The sequence below is a fragment of the Gymnogyps californianus genome, chromosome 2, assembly GCF_018139145.2.
Source record: "Gymnogyps californianus isolate 813 chromosome 2, ASM1813914v2, whole genome shotgun sequence".
In the NCBI taxonomy this organism is placed as follows: Eukaryota; Metazoa; Chordata; class Aves; order Accipitriformes; family Cathartidae; genus Gymnogyps; species Gymnogyps californianus.
In genome coordinates this window covers 113,340,725-113,357,636 of record NC_059472.1, presented here as the reverse complement: position 1 = coordinate 113,357,636, position 16,912 = coordinate 113,340,725, and the positions used below count along the sequence as shown (strand labels likewise).

General features: G+C 36.2%; 2 protein-coding genes across 8 annotated transcripts in view; both read left to right on the top strand.

Moving 5' to 3' along the window:
• LSM5 (LSM5 homolog, U6 small nuclear RNA and mRNA degradation associated) overlaps nucleotides 1–16,912 on the top strand; it is a 756,742-nt gene that overhangs the window by 583,329 nt on the left and 156,501 nt on the right. The gene's annotated exons all lie outside the window — the stretch shown is intronic.
• The window catches only part of NT5C3A (5'-nucleotidase, cytosolic IIIA), a 29,666-nt gene that overhangs the window by 6,070 nt on the left and 6,684 nt on the right, over nucleotides 1–16,912 (top strand). For 2 of the 7 annotated variants that reach the window (XM_050915823.1, XM_050915825.1), the window contains exon 2: nucleotides 10,256–10,362. The exons of 3 other annotated variants lie outside the window; for them this stretch is intronic. In XM_050915823.1, the coding sequence (XP_050771780.1) occupies nucleotides 10,256–10,362 (107 nt within the window). Of the gene's footprint in view, nucleotides 1–9,823; nucleotides 9,875–10,255; nucleotides 10,363–12,971; nucleotides 13,023–16,912 lie in introns of those variants that run through there. 2 more of the 7 variants (XM_050915826.1, XM_050915828.1) reach the window with 2 other exon arrangements.

Sequence of the window (16,912 nt, the reverse complement as noted above, 5' to 3'; positions counted from 1 at the left end):
ATTCTTTTTACAGATTAAGACCAATAGCAAATACTGCAAGTATTAAACATGTTACCTTTAGCTGTCAAACAATATAAGCAGTAAGAAGGGTTTTTTAATTGTCTGAATACACATATCATTGCAAATTTGGTCATATTATGAATTAAAATTGCATAGCATTTCAACAGTCAGTCTTGACTTAACCAGAACTATCAACTTTTATAAAATAATATCTAAATTGATCAATATAGGCATTGAAGAGACCGAGGGTATGGATCCATGCATTTATAGGCATGAGAATACTAGCTGTAAATTCAATAGCAAGTTTAAATGTATCTGTAAATGTAAAAATGTCACAATTTGTGTAAGTCTGGAAACTTTTTAAAAATACCTGAATTTCTGAAGTTCTTTCCTTAAAAAAAAACAGAATAGCTGCCTCTTACCTTTTATTTTCACTTAAATGAATTGCATAATGCAAAATACATAGTCTTTTTCTGTGTCGGCTAGTTCCAGTTCACGTTAATAGCCTTGAAGCCATCAGCCCCCTTTCTTCCCTCCATGTGTGCATACACAAGCGTATTTTGTGCAAGTATACTACAGTGTACTCTTCACTTACTGTGAAGAGTACATCTTGGAGAGAGTTTAAGGAAAAATATTGGAGGAGAAGCACACTGTTAGACTTTATTGCTATAATTTGCTGTATTTGTCTGATGGTAATTAATTTTAAAGATTTAAATTTTAGCTAGTTGAGCTGCAGCAGATGGTGTAGAGCAGCAGGTGGCACTAGTGTGAATTTTGTATCTGTTTGCACGGTAGATCTCTGAAGATGGATATACACTATTTTGTAAGTAACCGGTCATTTAAGAAATCCTGTCCCACAACGACTGGCATTTCTTGGCCACTGCCTGACTCCAGGTCAGACACGTACAACTGAACTGCTCCTGCATGCAGAGGGCCTAGAGTAGCAGCTATGTCTCTGCTGCCTGTCAGATGCTCAGCGCTGAAATTTGGCTGATCCCATCACATGCTAAGTGCAACTGAGAGGCAGGAATAGCTCACAACTATTCTTCCAGGCCTCCTATCCTAACCAGCGTGCAAAGAGATATAAGGCCAGATAAGACTGGGCAAGAGAGTTGGGTAAGTATACTGTCGTGGAGGGTGTGGAAAATAAAAGTTAGGACATGAAGTCTAACTTTTCCCCTGGCCTTCTTGCAGTCACGTTATTGTGCAGCAGTTGATCTGTAGTGACTATTTCTTCCTGGGGCAGAGGTCTTTGTATAGCAGTTATGTTGACCAGTTGCTGGACATCGGCCACTTTCTCGTACCCAAAAGTAATCAATCACCAGTGGCCAGCTGCTGTAAAACATCAGAGAACTTAGGATGAATGCAGTAGGCAGATTTTTATTCCCATGTCGATCATGCAGCAACTTGACTGGCCCTGTGCCATTAAGTTGGAATCTGTGGCTGTTGTGTTGGTCACCTCTATCTTAGGTTTTGTGTGGAGTTTCTGACTGTTTAAGGAAAAAAAAAATCAGTGCTCATTAAAAGTCCACTGGATTTTTCTAATTTGGCTAATCCTTATATCAGTAGAGTGTTTTACTTGAACGTTAAAAAAAGATGAGGCATTTTTCAGTACAAGTGGACATATGCTTAAGGTTGCAGCACACAGGTCAAAGAAGACACCATGTTTAAATACTAAAAGTAACTATATTCTTTTTGTTCAGTTATGCCACAAAAGAATACAGAACTGCACTGACTTATCTCAGACAATAATTACAAAAATAATTTTTAATAACATTTCTATAAATTATGTAAATAATGCCTATTGCTAGAAGGAAATGTGGCTTCTGCTTTCATATATGCCAACCTTTAAAAAAAAAAAGAGTTAATTAATTTGTAATTTTTTTTTTTTAAAGGAGTGGGGCAAGGCTCAGGCTTGGACACTGAAGATTCATTAAGTGTCTGAATATAGAATTTAAGACTTCTTGAGCTGGTTTTGCCACCAAGAAAGATTCCTGTTCAAATATACTTGTTCTTACTTGTTTCCCCACTTGCTAGCTGTAGCTTCCTTCCTGCACCCTTATATAAAGAACTGGTTGCCTGCTTTGCAAATTGGATCGCTGAAATAATCCAAGTTTATTAGACCTTTTGTTTTTACCTAAGAGTTTGTTTTACTCCACCTTAATGCGGACGGAATGAGTATCACTGAAATGTACCATTAACCCTGTTCCTTTAAAGCTTTCCCTCTTTGTTGGAAACTTACTAGTTATCAGACTAAAAGTGTAATTTTTATACTCAGCAGTTATTAACACAACACTTAGTATCCTGGATTGCATCTGCCTTTGCAACATAAATCAGTTATGGGTAAGCCTCACTCTGGTCTGCATGTTACCATGGAAAAATTGTATGTGAAACTGAAGGGTAGGAATTAGTACAAAGCAGTAGCAGTATTGGTACATTAGCAGTAGTAGTAGTATAGTACAAAGTATAGTAGTGGTAGTATTACTGCAAACTGGGTTTGAACATGTCCTGTATCACTTCCAGAGGGCAAATACACAGAGATACAAGAAATAAGGAGCATCCAGTTGCATCTTTGAATGGATCCAGCAGTCAGAAACACCCATAAAACAATGAGACACGGAGGCGAAACAATCCATCATGCCTCAAGTCATCATGCTGTCTATTGCCTTTAAAATGGGTGTATGGTAGCTGTATTTCATCTTTAGACTTAACGGATTATTTTTTCAAGAAGTTTAAAGAAGGGTCTGTACTCAAAGAGATCGTAACAGTTAAAAACTTAATTAGTCTCAATTGGAGACTTCAGTTGGAATATTATACTAGCACTACATTCTTCCATCAGAATTGTAGTGTCTGGTAATGCATTGTAGATTAAACTTTGTCCTGCTGACTTTTCAAACTGGGTCCCACAACTCCACTATTCAAGGGTCAGAGTTTATTTGATCAAGATACAGCATTCTTAGGCTTAGTGGCAAAAAAATCTAAGCAGGTGTTTTTTTCTTAGAAGCAGATAAGAGAAGAAGAGAATCAGCAGCAACTGCTTCAGTCCAGGCCTTGGGCTTAATGCAAATTCCATTCTAGATAGTGTTACATGGAAAGCTTCTAGGGAAACAAGCATTTGCCTTAAGTTCTTTCAACGCATGTGCATATAGATATATACAGGATATTTGATTATAAAAAGTATGCACGCAAATGTACAGTTTGGGGAAAAAATAGTATAGGTCATCAAAATTACATTATTATGCAAGGTGAGCTTTTGCACACCTGATAGCTAATTAAGAATTTATAAATATACCACAGTATCTACATACTGCCAGTTCTTAGAATTCTATACTGTTTGCCTAGGTATTTTGAAGCAGGATTAGTTGTACCAACCACCTCACCTGTAAGCATTCTTTCAGTAAGCATTAGATTCTGTGTAACATGAGAGGGAAGTGGATCTTTCAGATAGCCGGACTCCAACATCTATCTTGTTACCATAGCAGTATTAAAGGAAAATGAGAGTACCACTCAAATTCAAAAACTGTATATTTGTGAAAAATGAATTTTCTGTATCTGTGCTCTCTGAAGAAGAACCGGTAGGAAAAAGGAAGGATGGGGTAAAAAATAAGATACTTGAAATTAAACTGACATGCTATCATGAAGAGCAAATGATTCTCCCTGTCGTCACATGTTACAAACAGGGACTGTAGACTTACCTTCCATGAAAGGTCTTGCCTGATACAGGTAGTATCATCTGTCTAGCAGTGGTCTAGAGCAGAGGCCCAGGAAAAGCATAAGAATGGGGCAAGGTGTCATGATTTTTTTTCCAGAATGATGTCCCAGCTTCCAGCAGCTTGTATTTCAGAGACCGTGTCTGTAATTTAAGAGGAGCTTTTTTCATGTTGTTATCCAGTACCTTTTTAAGGCTGTGTAAACTTGCAGTATCACCAGAAAGGAATCCCACAGCTTACTACTTTACTTAATTGTGTGACCTGTAGCTGACTCCTTTCATTTGTTTTGAATGTCCCTCCTGTTAATTTTAGTTGATGACCTCTACCTCTTGTACTGGAAGAGATAGTGAACAGTCTTTCCCTATTAACCTTTTCTATGCCATCCAGTCATTTCTTTTCCAGGCTGAAGAATTCTGTTATATTCAATTGTTCATTGTACGGAAGCTTTTTGTATCATGGCTCATCCTTACTGCCCTTCTCAGAGCCTTTTCCAGTTCTGCTTTATCCCCTGTAAGGTAGGGAAATTGGAACTGCATTTGGTATTTAAGTTGCAAGTGCATAATGGATTTATAAAGAGGGCTATCCAGAAAGCATTAGTAAGAATAGGCACCAGTGAAATGTAAGTATGAAGGCCAAGAAAAAAGGCTCAGTTTTCTTCTGCCCTGCATTGAGTGTCATAACCTTGATTTCTTCTTTCAAGTCTAGTGTTTTAGAAGCTATTTGTAAAATTTAAGCATAATATAATAACTTCTTAGTATTGATCTGAGCTTGCTTACATTTAGAATATTTTTATATTCTTTTTTTTGGCAAGGGGAGGAGAGGAATGGTTAAGAAAAAACCATCAGATTAAATTCTGGCTCAGGTAGGATGTAATTTATAGACCGGTATTTCCAAGATACATGGTTACTGACTGAAGATCACTTGATCATTTCCAGATACTCACTGATTACTGAACAATACATAACCTTTTTTTTTTAACCTACCAGTTTCAAAGGTTAATTCTCTCCAAAGTGAAGGAGTGGGAGCAAAGCACAGAGATGAGGTGATTCCCCTAACATACAATCAGAGGCAAAAGATGCTTGCCCTGAGCTGTATTTATTTAATCCCAGAATCTTCAGAACATATTCTCTCAGAAAGAAACTAAATTTTTGCCTGGAGTAATAACTGACAGGAGAAGATCACATGAAATACTGGAAATTCAGGCCCTAGTTACTATTAGTTCTTCATGGACTTCTGTAGAGGATTCGAAATATTGCATAAAGTGTCGACTTCCATTGCCACAGTTGTTACAGTTGAGTTTTGTAATGTGTAACAATACCTCTATGTTTCAGAAATATGTCTTTGATTAATGTGTAGGTCCATCAAAACCTCTTACCCCTATGTTCTATTACCTGGACTTCAAGATACCAAGTCAGCAATGTATTTGGCTTGCCTTCGTTCCTACTTTCTTGTAAGATTCAAGATGTCTGTTGATTTATCACCAGCAGAGATCTCTGGTTTTAGAGTGTTTTTGTAAGCAAAAGAGGAAGGTGTATAAGGGACAATGATGCTGCAGTATCTTTTATTCTCTCATCTGAACAATCAATTGCGTATAAAATTGCAAGTCATGGCTTCCTACATGTTTCAAATTGAGGCTAAAAACTCTATTCATAGATTGCCAGAACTGTAGAAACTGTTTAAAAAAAAAACAAAACAAAACCACAACCAACCACAAAAAATCCCTTCTAATTCTGACCTCATAGACTTTTCATAGAGTAACCACCTTGAGACATCATTAAACCGGAATAATTTATCTCATTGCATGACCTTAACATAAGCTAATCATTGTTCTTGTCCACTGCTTAAAACCTTTGCTTAGCCCTAATGAAACTGATGATCTACCCCATGCTTAAAACATGCAGTTATCTTGCTGAATTAAAACATGTCTTTATGTAGCCTTATTTTTTTAATGAATGACAGTGGTCTTATTGAGAAACCATTTTTCACTGAGTGCAACATCATAGTGATTGTTGTATTAAACACAAGAATAAATACTGAAGAAGTTTAGCTGTTCTTTATACATTTGAGTATATGTGTTAGCACTAATAACTTTATATGTTCAATATAGCCATAAATGGTCAGACTACAGATGATCACCAGTTTTCTCTTGTATTGTAAAGAAAGATTGATCTCTGATCAGATCTAGAAAATCTCTATCAAATAAAGTTGCTAAATATGTTTTGTGATACAGTGTTTACCTCCTCTAATCGGTTCTGTGCATGCATTTATTTTTGCCTTTTTAAAATATGACAGCTGAGTAGACAAAACAAATTCTCAGCTAAAATAGTACTGCTGAGTCTTAAAACCATTCAGGTTAAGACCCTCACCTTCTTAGCATGTGTCTTCTCTGGATTTATCAGAGTTTAATGAATTCAGTCTTTAATATGTTCTTAGCACTTTTCCATAGCAAGTGCTGTTCAAGCTCTTTCTGTTTAAAGAATCTCTTACATTCCTCATGAGTCATCTCTATAATACATACACACTTTCATATACAAATAATATTTCTGTATTGCATCATACGAGCTGTAAATATGGCTAGCATTTTTTTTACACCAAACCTGTACTGGAAAAGTAAGTAGTATCCAAAATTCCTGCAAGGCATCCTTCTAAACCTTTATTTACCTCAGCTTCATCAAACTGAACATTTATCCTCTTTTCTTTGTAATTGTCACTTACAAATATAAAAAGCTATTGCTGGAACCAGTATGCTGCTCATTAACTCAGTTCACTAGGGCATGAATAAGAATCATGTTTGAATTAAATTCTTTTATGTTGGTTCCTTTCTTCTGCTTGGTTTTGGTACTTGAGTGCTAAGGTTCAGTTAGCTTTCCCTGTCTTGTGGAGATTGTATCAAGTAGTCTGCTTTGGAAAATATGTACTAAGTACATAATTTGCTTATTACAAAAGCAAAATTAGAAAACAAATACAGTTCCTTAATGTTTAAAATTGATCCCTGCAATAAAACAAGGCATTGCTCAAGTAAAGTTGGGCAATATGCTAAATATATGGGGATATACTCAAAGTTGTTCAGTTGTAGTAGGCTCACTAAACAAGAATAAAAGGTAGTAAGCTCCTGAAAAGCCACTAGCTAAGGTTTATACTGTAGACAGGATTCAGTCACCTCTAATTTTTGTAGCAAATATTCTAATGAACAGAAATTACTGTTAAATATGACCTCTTTCTTGATCTTTAAAAGCTGATGTCAGTTTAGTTGAAGTATTCAACTTTTTACTTTTTAAAAAAAAAAAAGTTCGGCTTACTTACTTACGTAACTTGTCTGTGCTGTGTTCATTTCTTTCCACAAATAGGTGCAACTTAGGGCAGAGGTGTGTAAGGACTGGTAGAACCAGTTTTTCTTTGCTTCATACTAAAACTTCCAGTGCTTCATACTCTTTGAGAGCATCCTGAATCTCTGCAAACCAAGTTCACCTAACACATCACCATATAAAGTTGAACCTTTTCCTAGTCTTACATGAATGACAAATCATCTAATGTTTTAAGTGGTGGTGGTTTTTTTTTTTTCCTCTCTCTCTCTCTTTCTGCGTAGAATATTCTGCAGTCGAGATATGGCCCTCAGCCAAAGAGAAAAGGTTAAAATAGAACCTGTCTGTTGAAATAGCTATACCTCTAGTTCGTGGTTCTTAAAATATATTTAAATGACCTTCAGTATTGTGAAAGTAGAAATGTCATGCTGGACTTTGTTTCTCTCTCTTTAAAAAAGAAGTGGTAATTTTAATTCATCTCTTACCAGAAGATAAACACTAAACAAAATGCTCAACTGGCTCAAATCAGCAGTAACAGAACGTGGTCAGTAGTAGCTGTTGTAATTAAAGTGTTTGGCACAAAGGTTTCTTAGAGTTGCAAAGACGGTCTTCCTTGTTTTGTAGATGAGGAGTTTCATATACGGCATTTTCATTAAAGCGAAAGTACATTGTTGTTAGAGATACAGTACATGTTTTTCTAAGAATTAGGTGTTGGCTGTATTAATGTTTACAGAAATTTTGCTCACATAATTTTCTAGCTCTTTCACTAACACTGTTCGTTTAAAATGCTAATTAGTCTGGTATACCAAAAATTAGTCTGTAAAAGTTGGACTTAATTTCTTCAACTCTTTTCTTCAATCTTAAATCATATGTAAATTTAAAAAAAAAAAAAATGTTTCCCCAACTTTCATAAAGAGCAAGCTAACTTTCTTTAAATTCTTGATAGCATTAGAATTAATTTTCTCACTGAATCACATCTGAGAAGTACCAGAATATCAACAGGCCAGCCCCACCACCCACCACATCCCAGTCTCACCTATGAGGTTCACAAGACTCATTTATATCAGTACCATTGTCACCTTTGAAACATGTAAAAGCTCAAAGACAGGTACTTTGCAAATTGAATGTATAAACGTGCCTTTACCTGAACTACATGATTCATCTAGCAAGCATATTTTACTTCATTGTTCCTAAGACTTTTTAAAATTGGAAATCCAGCACTGACATAAGCTACAGCTTTTTGTTGTGCAAATAATTCATATTTATTCAAGATACTGCATTATACATAGCTTTCCCAAACATTATGGAGATATTATTAAGCAAAAGCATGCTAACTATATTAAAATATTATAAAAGGTAATATTCCCTGTATGTTACCTGTTACAACAGTGTACAAATTTTATAACAAGTAGATTAATGGGAGCTATGAAACCTGGCAAATACCAATGCCAAGTAAGTTCAATTTACTGTATATAGTCTTTGCAGGGATTATGTTATATTTTGAACATACCTTTCAAACTGTTTTGCTGCTTCAGGATGCAGCAGACCTTAACATGTACATTTTGGGGGATCTTGTTCAGTTCTAAGAGGATGAGTGTTGATGAAAGTTGCATGTTTTGTAGCAGCTGAAGTATTCACTGGTTGTTTCATTGCATCAAAACACAGAGAGCACAACTGAAAAAAAATGAAAGTACTCTGTGTAGGTCAGAGTCTGAGGAATCCTGACACAGTACATACTGGCCTACAGTTGGAATGCGGACACAAAACATATGGATCCACTGTACCATTCAGAAAAGGTCTATTGATTTTTTTAAATGTAGAAAAAACATCACATCCTCCTTAAAAGGAAATTTTCATAACTGATTAATTTCTAGAGTCCTGGTAATGTGGGGGGTTTTTTATAGCGTTAGGGGTTTTCTAAGTGCTGCACTACTAACCTGCCCTTGCTTCAATTCTGGTGATTGCACTGGACACATTCGTGGCCACGCATGAATTGGCCTGATGTTTGTGGTTAGTTCTGGCAGCCTGAAATAGTGATCATAAACCTAAGTTTGAACATGAATTACAGGATAGTACAGGGAAGCTTGCACTGTTGCTATAGAAAGAGTTAACTTCACGTGACACTTCCAAGCATTTACAAAACTTCAAAGTGTAAATGTGATCAGACAATACTTCCTTCATCCTCTCACAGTAAAAAAGATTCCTTTTAAATACATCTTGTCACCTAGTTACTGTCTTTGATCAGGCAACATGCCTAATGACAAACTTCTGAATGCATGTTGAGTCTCCTTGTCTCTCAAAAATCCTGACAAGCCTCCTTGATTTCCTGTTTCAGTATCACATAGATAATTAAAGTCAAAGCAAAGATTAATTAATTAATTTGCTGCTTCTACACAAGTAAATATGTGCTCCCTTGTAAACATTAATGAGACCACGTCAATGAGCTGTAAGAAATTTGTAGCACTCTGCAACAGGAAATCATAAAATACTTGGGAAGATTTTGTAAAAGGGTTAAAAAGTAACAAAGTAGTAAACTTCTGCTTTGAAAAACAAGTGCCTTCCTCTGTTAGAGCAGCCCAAATTTGCCTGCTGCATCCATGAAAGCTGTTCATTCAGTGAAGGTCAAAGGTTTTGTTGTTGGTACACCAGCTGATCGTCTGTAAGGCTGTCGGGCTGTACTGCTGAGCATAACAAACTGCTGTGCATTGCTGATGTGCGTCACAGGACCCTGGGGTTTTGCACGGGGATTAGTCAGGCTGTATTTGGAAACGCCCTCAACTGCACCTTGTACTGCTATATTAGTGTTTCTCAAGCAAGAGGAATTTTCTTTTGCTTCTGCAGCTGCTCCTGCAAAACCCTCTGGTAAGTGTGCACAGCTTCTGTCAACATTACTGACTCTGTTTTCTGCCTGCATTTTTAAGCCAAGGTTATGAGCTGAGGCATTACTTACAGTTGTTTATTGTGCCAAACTGTATTTTTAAAATAAAAATTTGGTAGCACAGAATTGGCAACAGCATTGAAGGAATAAATATATTTACCAGTTTTTATTGAATAGGTTAATTCAACTTAAATGTTCCTCTACTTTTAAATACGTATTAGAGTAGTCTTAAGTGTGGGTATTTTCAGAGTGATGTAGCTATGTACCACGCATGTCTGCTTTTATTTCTATACAGCAGGAATAGCAAAGATCACATAATATAGCAGACCAATTCTTAAAAGGATTTGGTTGGTTTTTGTTGGCAGCCTGTATGCAAGCCCTGCGTCTCTGGACTCTGCTTGCCACCTATGCTGTTGCAGTAGGACAAAATCAAGGACAGAAGAATCAGGAGTGCCCTAAGCTCAACGCACAGGTACTCTCCTTTAAAAGCACGAGAGGAAACACTGTTGTTATGATTTCTGTGAAAGCTCTTTCTCCAGGTTTTTTTATATGTTTTTCCAAACTAAATATCAGAATCCAGCACATTAAGTGTAAAAAGATGTAAATAAAGTAAAACAGGAAGAATTACTTTTAGTACACGTTCTATTCAATTTCTTAAAATAGCTTAGGTAATGAAGCCACTTCCAGTTATTTTATATAACCTGTGCTGGGTATCTAGTTCTGCACCATGTTATCAAGCAACTGTGAAGATCCTCAATGTTCTGTTGTTTCATTGCCATGACATTTGCCTATTTACTTTTTAGATAAGTAGTCTGAAGGGTATTTCTTGGCAAAACTACCAAAAGAGTAATTTGGTAATTACTAGTTACTACAGATTTCTTACCATATTTGAGTTTACATCATATGAATATAAAATGTATTATGGTTTTGGTAATTATAAATTAATAAATATCTGTCCTGAGCTCAGGTTATGCTAGCAGACAGCACAATCACTAGTGCAGTTCTGCTGACTAGCTGCACATAATGGAGTGACTGATGTGACTACACTCGTGTCCAGTAGCTTTTAATGTTCCTGTCTAAAAGATAAGCCTACTAACAGCTGGGGCTGCTAAGAGAAACCTCTGTTGCACTCATGGACCAGAATTCAAATTGTCTGAATTAAAGGCAGTCTTGCTTTATACATATATGAGCATACGAGCACATGTAGCTATATATGAGCATGTATACAGGCAGAGGAAAAGATATGCACACACTCTCATTCTGTGGTTTTTGTTACGGCTCCCCCCCTTCTTGCAACTTACACATTGCAAATAGCAGAAGTTACATGAAGAAGCTTGCATGCTTTTCATAAGTTTTTTGGTAAGCTTTGTTTTCTAGAGTAAGTAGATGAAAGTAATGTTCTGTAATAGCAAAAAGAAGAAGGGAGTGGAAAATAAGATGTAGATGTAAATTAAGGAATGTGCCCCTTTTCTTTATAATTTCACCAAACTGTTACTTTCTGCCACCAAGAACACTGAACCCAATTTTCTGTAGCTTGCCAGGGTATCAGATTTCACAGCTATCACTGATGCCACGCCCTGCCTTTTTTGGTACATGTCCATAAGTAAGTATATGTGATAGCTAGTCTCAGACCTTGGAATTGGGCATCTGCAGGTCCCAAAATAAATATAATTTATTCTTGGTTTATACTCTTTTTACCTGGAAGCTGTCACCATAGACTAGAAATAAAATGTACAAATAATTGAATCCTATCCATTTTATCACTTTGATTTGCATTTTCCTTGTTCAGAAATAACATTAATAGTTCCCTCTCCTTGCCAGCCCACCCTTGTTTGTCCTCTGTATCAAAAGTTAATAGGTTTGGAACCTAGTCTCGTCTAAGGCAGGTTTACCATCAAAGTAGAAAAAAAGAAATTGTGTGATAATTGAAATTCTCATACTGTCAATAGTATTACGGCTAGTTCTTATTGATTGTCTTACCACTTTTATGACATTATGGTCATCTGAAATTTTGTGGAATATTTTTAGTATGTTTGTAAGTGCGAGAACAGTTCTTATTATTCAGAATTACTGGCACCTAACAAAGTACTCTGTCGATCATTAAGAATTATAGTGAAGTTCTCTTAAAAGTTTATCCACCCATAACGCAGGGTGTTTTCTTAGCAGTGATTTTTGGGAGGCATCCATACTAGATTAGTCTTTGCAAAATAAGAAAACTTTGTATTTGCCAAGTAGTGTAGGCTTACAGGGTATCAGTATAAAAATACTTTGCCCCATTTTTTTTATGTCCTTGGTCAAAGCATTGCTTAGCAGCCTTATGATGAGAACCTCTTATACTTTTAGTTATTACTAGTAATATTTCAGGCTGTGTATCTAGATTTGATTGTGAAATGAGCCATATCTCCATGTAGTTAAGATAGCAAGTCATTCATCAGCTCATCTTTCCCAATTTAAAGTTACGGATAGTGAAAACAACAGAAGGTCCCACAGTCGTCCTTTATGTGAAGTTTCGTTTTTTATTGGACATTCTTTTTTTCTTTTTTTTTTTAATCATACGGACTTACGTTGTTGTTTTACTGGGTAGGGGGAGGGAAGTAACTGCTCTACCTCCAGCACTCAGTAGATTCAAAAGTTCAATATAATCTTAACTCCAGAAGATGACATTACACCTTGTGCACACAATCAGTTATTAATTCCCTGGGACACCTGATTGGAAATGCCTGCTATGGCAGCTGTGAATTCGGTTAGACACCTGCCTTTCATTTTAGTGATTATCACCAACTCTTGTTTTATAATCGAACTGACGCAGCATGCACTTAGATATATGCTGTCTCAAATACTAAGAAAACAATATATATAAGCAGCACCCAGATACAACATAAAAGCAGCTCTTTTTGCACTCCTGCTATCCAACTGTATATAAGAAACTTTATTTAAAAACTAGACTTCAATACAGTCTTTACAGTAAATACTTTTCCTCTTTATTTAACCCAGCTACACAGATGCATGTCTCATGTACTAAATAGACTTGTAATTTTCAGAACTATCCTTGTTGTAAATGACCCATTCTGTGGTTTGTAGGAGTGGGGGATTTCCAAACCTGCGTGAATCCATTACTGTTCATTCATCAAGGTATGACTATAACATTGTTAGCTACAAAAGAATTTCCTACATCCTTACTCCAGTTACCTGCTATCGCAAACAAGCAGATCTTTTTTCCCTTTTCATAAATCCAATTAAGCTCAACCTTTAAAATAATCTTTTTCAGTTCTGTTCTCCTTGCTTCTCTTTGAAGGCTCCTTAAAAATGTCAGAGACTAGAAACTTAAATGTACTTATGGGCAGTGTATATGCCAACCACAAATTACCTTTGGGAGTTGTCATCTTTTAACATGTGTTTTAGAAGAGATACCAGCCTCTGAGCTATTTCAGTAACATAGAGATGTCCTTGGTAAGAAAGCAAAACTCTTCTCACACTTTTATAAAATGACAGAATAAATAGGGGCACTTAAGTGATTCAATACGATGTACTTTCAGGTGTCACAGTGAAATAGGAATTCCTTTTCCTGTGCTTATGTAGTTTTAGTTCTGTATGTAGAAGCTCCTTGCTCTGAAAAGCTTTCTTGCCTTTGTTAGGTGCTGTGGAGATTTTTGTTTGGCTGTTTCTCCATCTGTGTTCTTCCCAGTCAACTGGTGCATCAGAATTTTGGGCCTTTTGTGTATTCTGAGTTGGCTCCTAGAGCTTTCTTAAACAATTAATAGAAACACAAGTTTTATTAAATTGACTGAACTTTTCTTAGCATTTTTCCACTCTTTGTTCTTTCATCTGTCTTACCAGTTCTTTCCAACTTGAATCTGCTTGTCTCTTTCAACTGTGAAGAATGGCAAATATGCAACAAAAAAACAACAGCTAGACTGGGCAGAAATGTAAGACATCGAAGGGGACAGTTTGCCAGAATACTGGGGACTGCTTATTAGACAGTTTCATTTACTTCTAATATAATACTGATAAAGCCTAAATAAAATAATTGCTACTTAATGTTCAGTTGTAAATATGAATACAAGGAACTAGTGATGGGGACAGTGGCTATTTCGACTAACCATATTTGTCTGAGGCTTTATCAGATGCCATATCCATAGTGAAGACTTGGTTTTGCCTATGAACGTGCCTGTGAGACTGAAATTGTCTGGGTTGTACTCGCTGCAGAAGACTTTTTTTTTTCCCCTCCCCAAATTAAAGTACTCTTCAACTGACTTCAATTCTTGTGTAAAAATGAAAGATGTATTAGAAATAAATGAACCTTAAAAACTGGTCTTGAGTAGGAGTATCAGTTTACAACATGAAAGCAGGAAGCTTTCATCATACTTAAAATCTTAAGCAATGTCTTGTTTAACATCATCTACTAAAGTGTTTACTAAGGAGGTTTTTCCTCAGGTTGTTTCAGAAACTTATGAAAGGCCTCAGTCTGAAATAAAACAGTAGCAAGCAATCCAACTTTCCTCATACAGTCTCTCCCTCTGATCTTCCCATCTCCCCCAACATCTGTTCTGTTTAAATTAGTTATATTACGAAGTCTGTTGCTTAGTATCTAAGTAAACCAAATAATGTTTGAACTACTGCTTACAAAAGCACGCATTTAGATTTCACTTTGTTTAATTTTTGCATTCCAAGCCTAAAAATACATACATAATTTGCCTCCTGAAAGACAAAGGAATTAGATTAGTCAATTTACGGTGAAAAAATTACAAAACAGAGTCAAATTGCTTTATCTTTCATTATAGAGACAAAATGCTGTATACCCACCAAACAAGTGGTAAGGTTACTTTTGTTTACCAGCACTGTATAACATACAAAAGAAATACCGTAGAACACCTTTAAAGAGTTGCAGATTGTTAATATTTTATTTCATGAAGCCAGATCTGCTGATAGTTGTGAATAAATATCTATAAATGCTTTGTAAATGTATTTCTCAAAAGACAGGGAATTCTTTAATGGATATTTTTCAGGAATTTTATTTTTTGTTAACACTCATCAGCTTTCTCAATGATTCTCAGCCTGGGATGTAGCTGATAGTTGGAAGCCAATCCGAATGTACCTTTTTTGAATTTGCTGTGCTAATAAAAGTGGCAAGGCACTGCAACCACATGAAGAACAACTACCTTGGTTTAGGAGGTACCACTTTTACAGAAAATGTCTTTGCCATAGTGTAATACGTAAGCTGTCACATGTAAAGTAATCTTATCTTGTAGGTGTATAGAAGATTACAAAAGAATGGCTGATCACTTCAGGATGTTCTGGAGGCCGGTATATCTGGTGCATCTTGAAGGAGGATGCAAACAGACAGTAGTTAGTCAACATTACTTAGATAGCTTTGAAACAGACTCAGTAGTATTGTGGAGTTAAGTTACCCTTTAAATGAACTGTCTCATTAGAATACTTAGAATCACACCCACGAACCTAGAAGCCCCTTACTCACAGAAGCCCCTTTCCTCTCTGAGCATGCGTGGTAGAAAAAGGAAACTGTACCTTTAAATGAAACCAAAGACTACCGGGACCAATAAGAATCTTGAAAGATTACATGTAAACAGTATTGTCCTGATAACAAATGGTCAAGCAGTATAAAATGTCCACCGTGTGTTAACTGGGTGTGCTAGCTTTGTGGAATTACCACCTAGCACCCATCTTTGCACAAACATGAAATAAATATCTCAGCTCTGTGGGTGAGATTGGATTATTGTACACTGGGTAGAAGAACCCCGATTTTGGGACAACAATAGGATGGCAAAGGAAAACCTTAAATCTTCCAAACCAAGTGAAATGAATCCAGTTTGTTTCTTTGAGACTTATAAGGCAAAGTAGTAGTAAATACCCTGTCATGACTTAAGAATTTTTGGCAAGATATTCTGGTATAGGTGAAACTTTTTGGATGGGTGGAAAACCTTGGAAAATTATCAGAGACTCATGATTAGGGTTTTAGAAGGATTTCTATTTTCTGTTTTCATTAGTGTCTTTGAGGATATCAGCCAGAAAGTAGCAGTAAGCACACTGGGGATTAGAATTATTTGTTGTATTGAAAAATAGGAGCACTGATGTGGAAGAAGAGATACAATCCAGCAAGACTAAATGTAAAATCTAGCACTTTGTGCAACTACCTGTTCCTGCCTAGGAGTAATTTTGAAGAATATTTGGTCATTACCAACTGAATTTGAATCATTATCACCATATTATGGCTAACAAAGTAAGTGTATTCAAATGTATATGCAAAGATATTATCTGAAGACATGGGCCAAAGTAGCCCTTCAGCTGAGGCCTTTTCAGAGCAGAGCAGAAAGGTTATACCCGCAGTTACGGATGCTGTGTTTCAAGAACGATATGGTTCAAATGGATGGGCCAGGACAACATCAAGAATTGTCAGAGGTTTAGAAAATTGTGCTCTGCAAAAGAAGATTGAAGAAACTGGGGTTCTTTAGTTCAGGAAGAAGGGAAAGATAGCCAGTCAGCACCTGTGAAAAAGAATACTGTCCTCCAAGCTGAATGACCTAAAATTACAGTAAGGAAGGTTAAACAGAGATTAAGCAAACTTTTCTGAACATAAAGATAGTTGAGCACTAAAAAACATGGTTGAGGAAAAGTGAGGAATATGAGTGGAGGTTTTGAAGAATGGGTTAGACAAGTATCTGCTGAGAATGATGTAGCTGTAATAGTTTGCTCCTACCTGAGGGCAGAGCAGACTAGAGCCGATATTTAAATGTACCTCCAGCTCCTTCTTTTCCCTGACACACAAATGTCTTTTCCGTTACAAAAACATGTGTTTGCAAGACTTTAAAATGTCATCTTTTTCTTAAATGATAACCTAATTGCAATTTGACTGCAAGTCGGTTGTTACTAATAAAAGGCTTAGTAGCATCAAGAGCAGGAAGAAAGAGTGTTGTGTGACTTATTAACTATTGGTGATATGAGAACTCTGGTTCCAGAAATGTGTCTGGAAATAGAAGCTGATGCTTTTTATTTATTTATTTTAT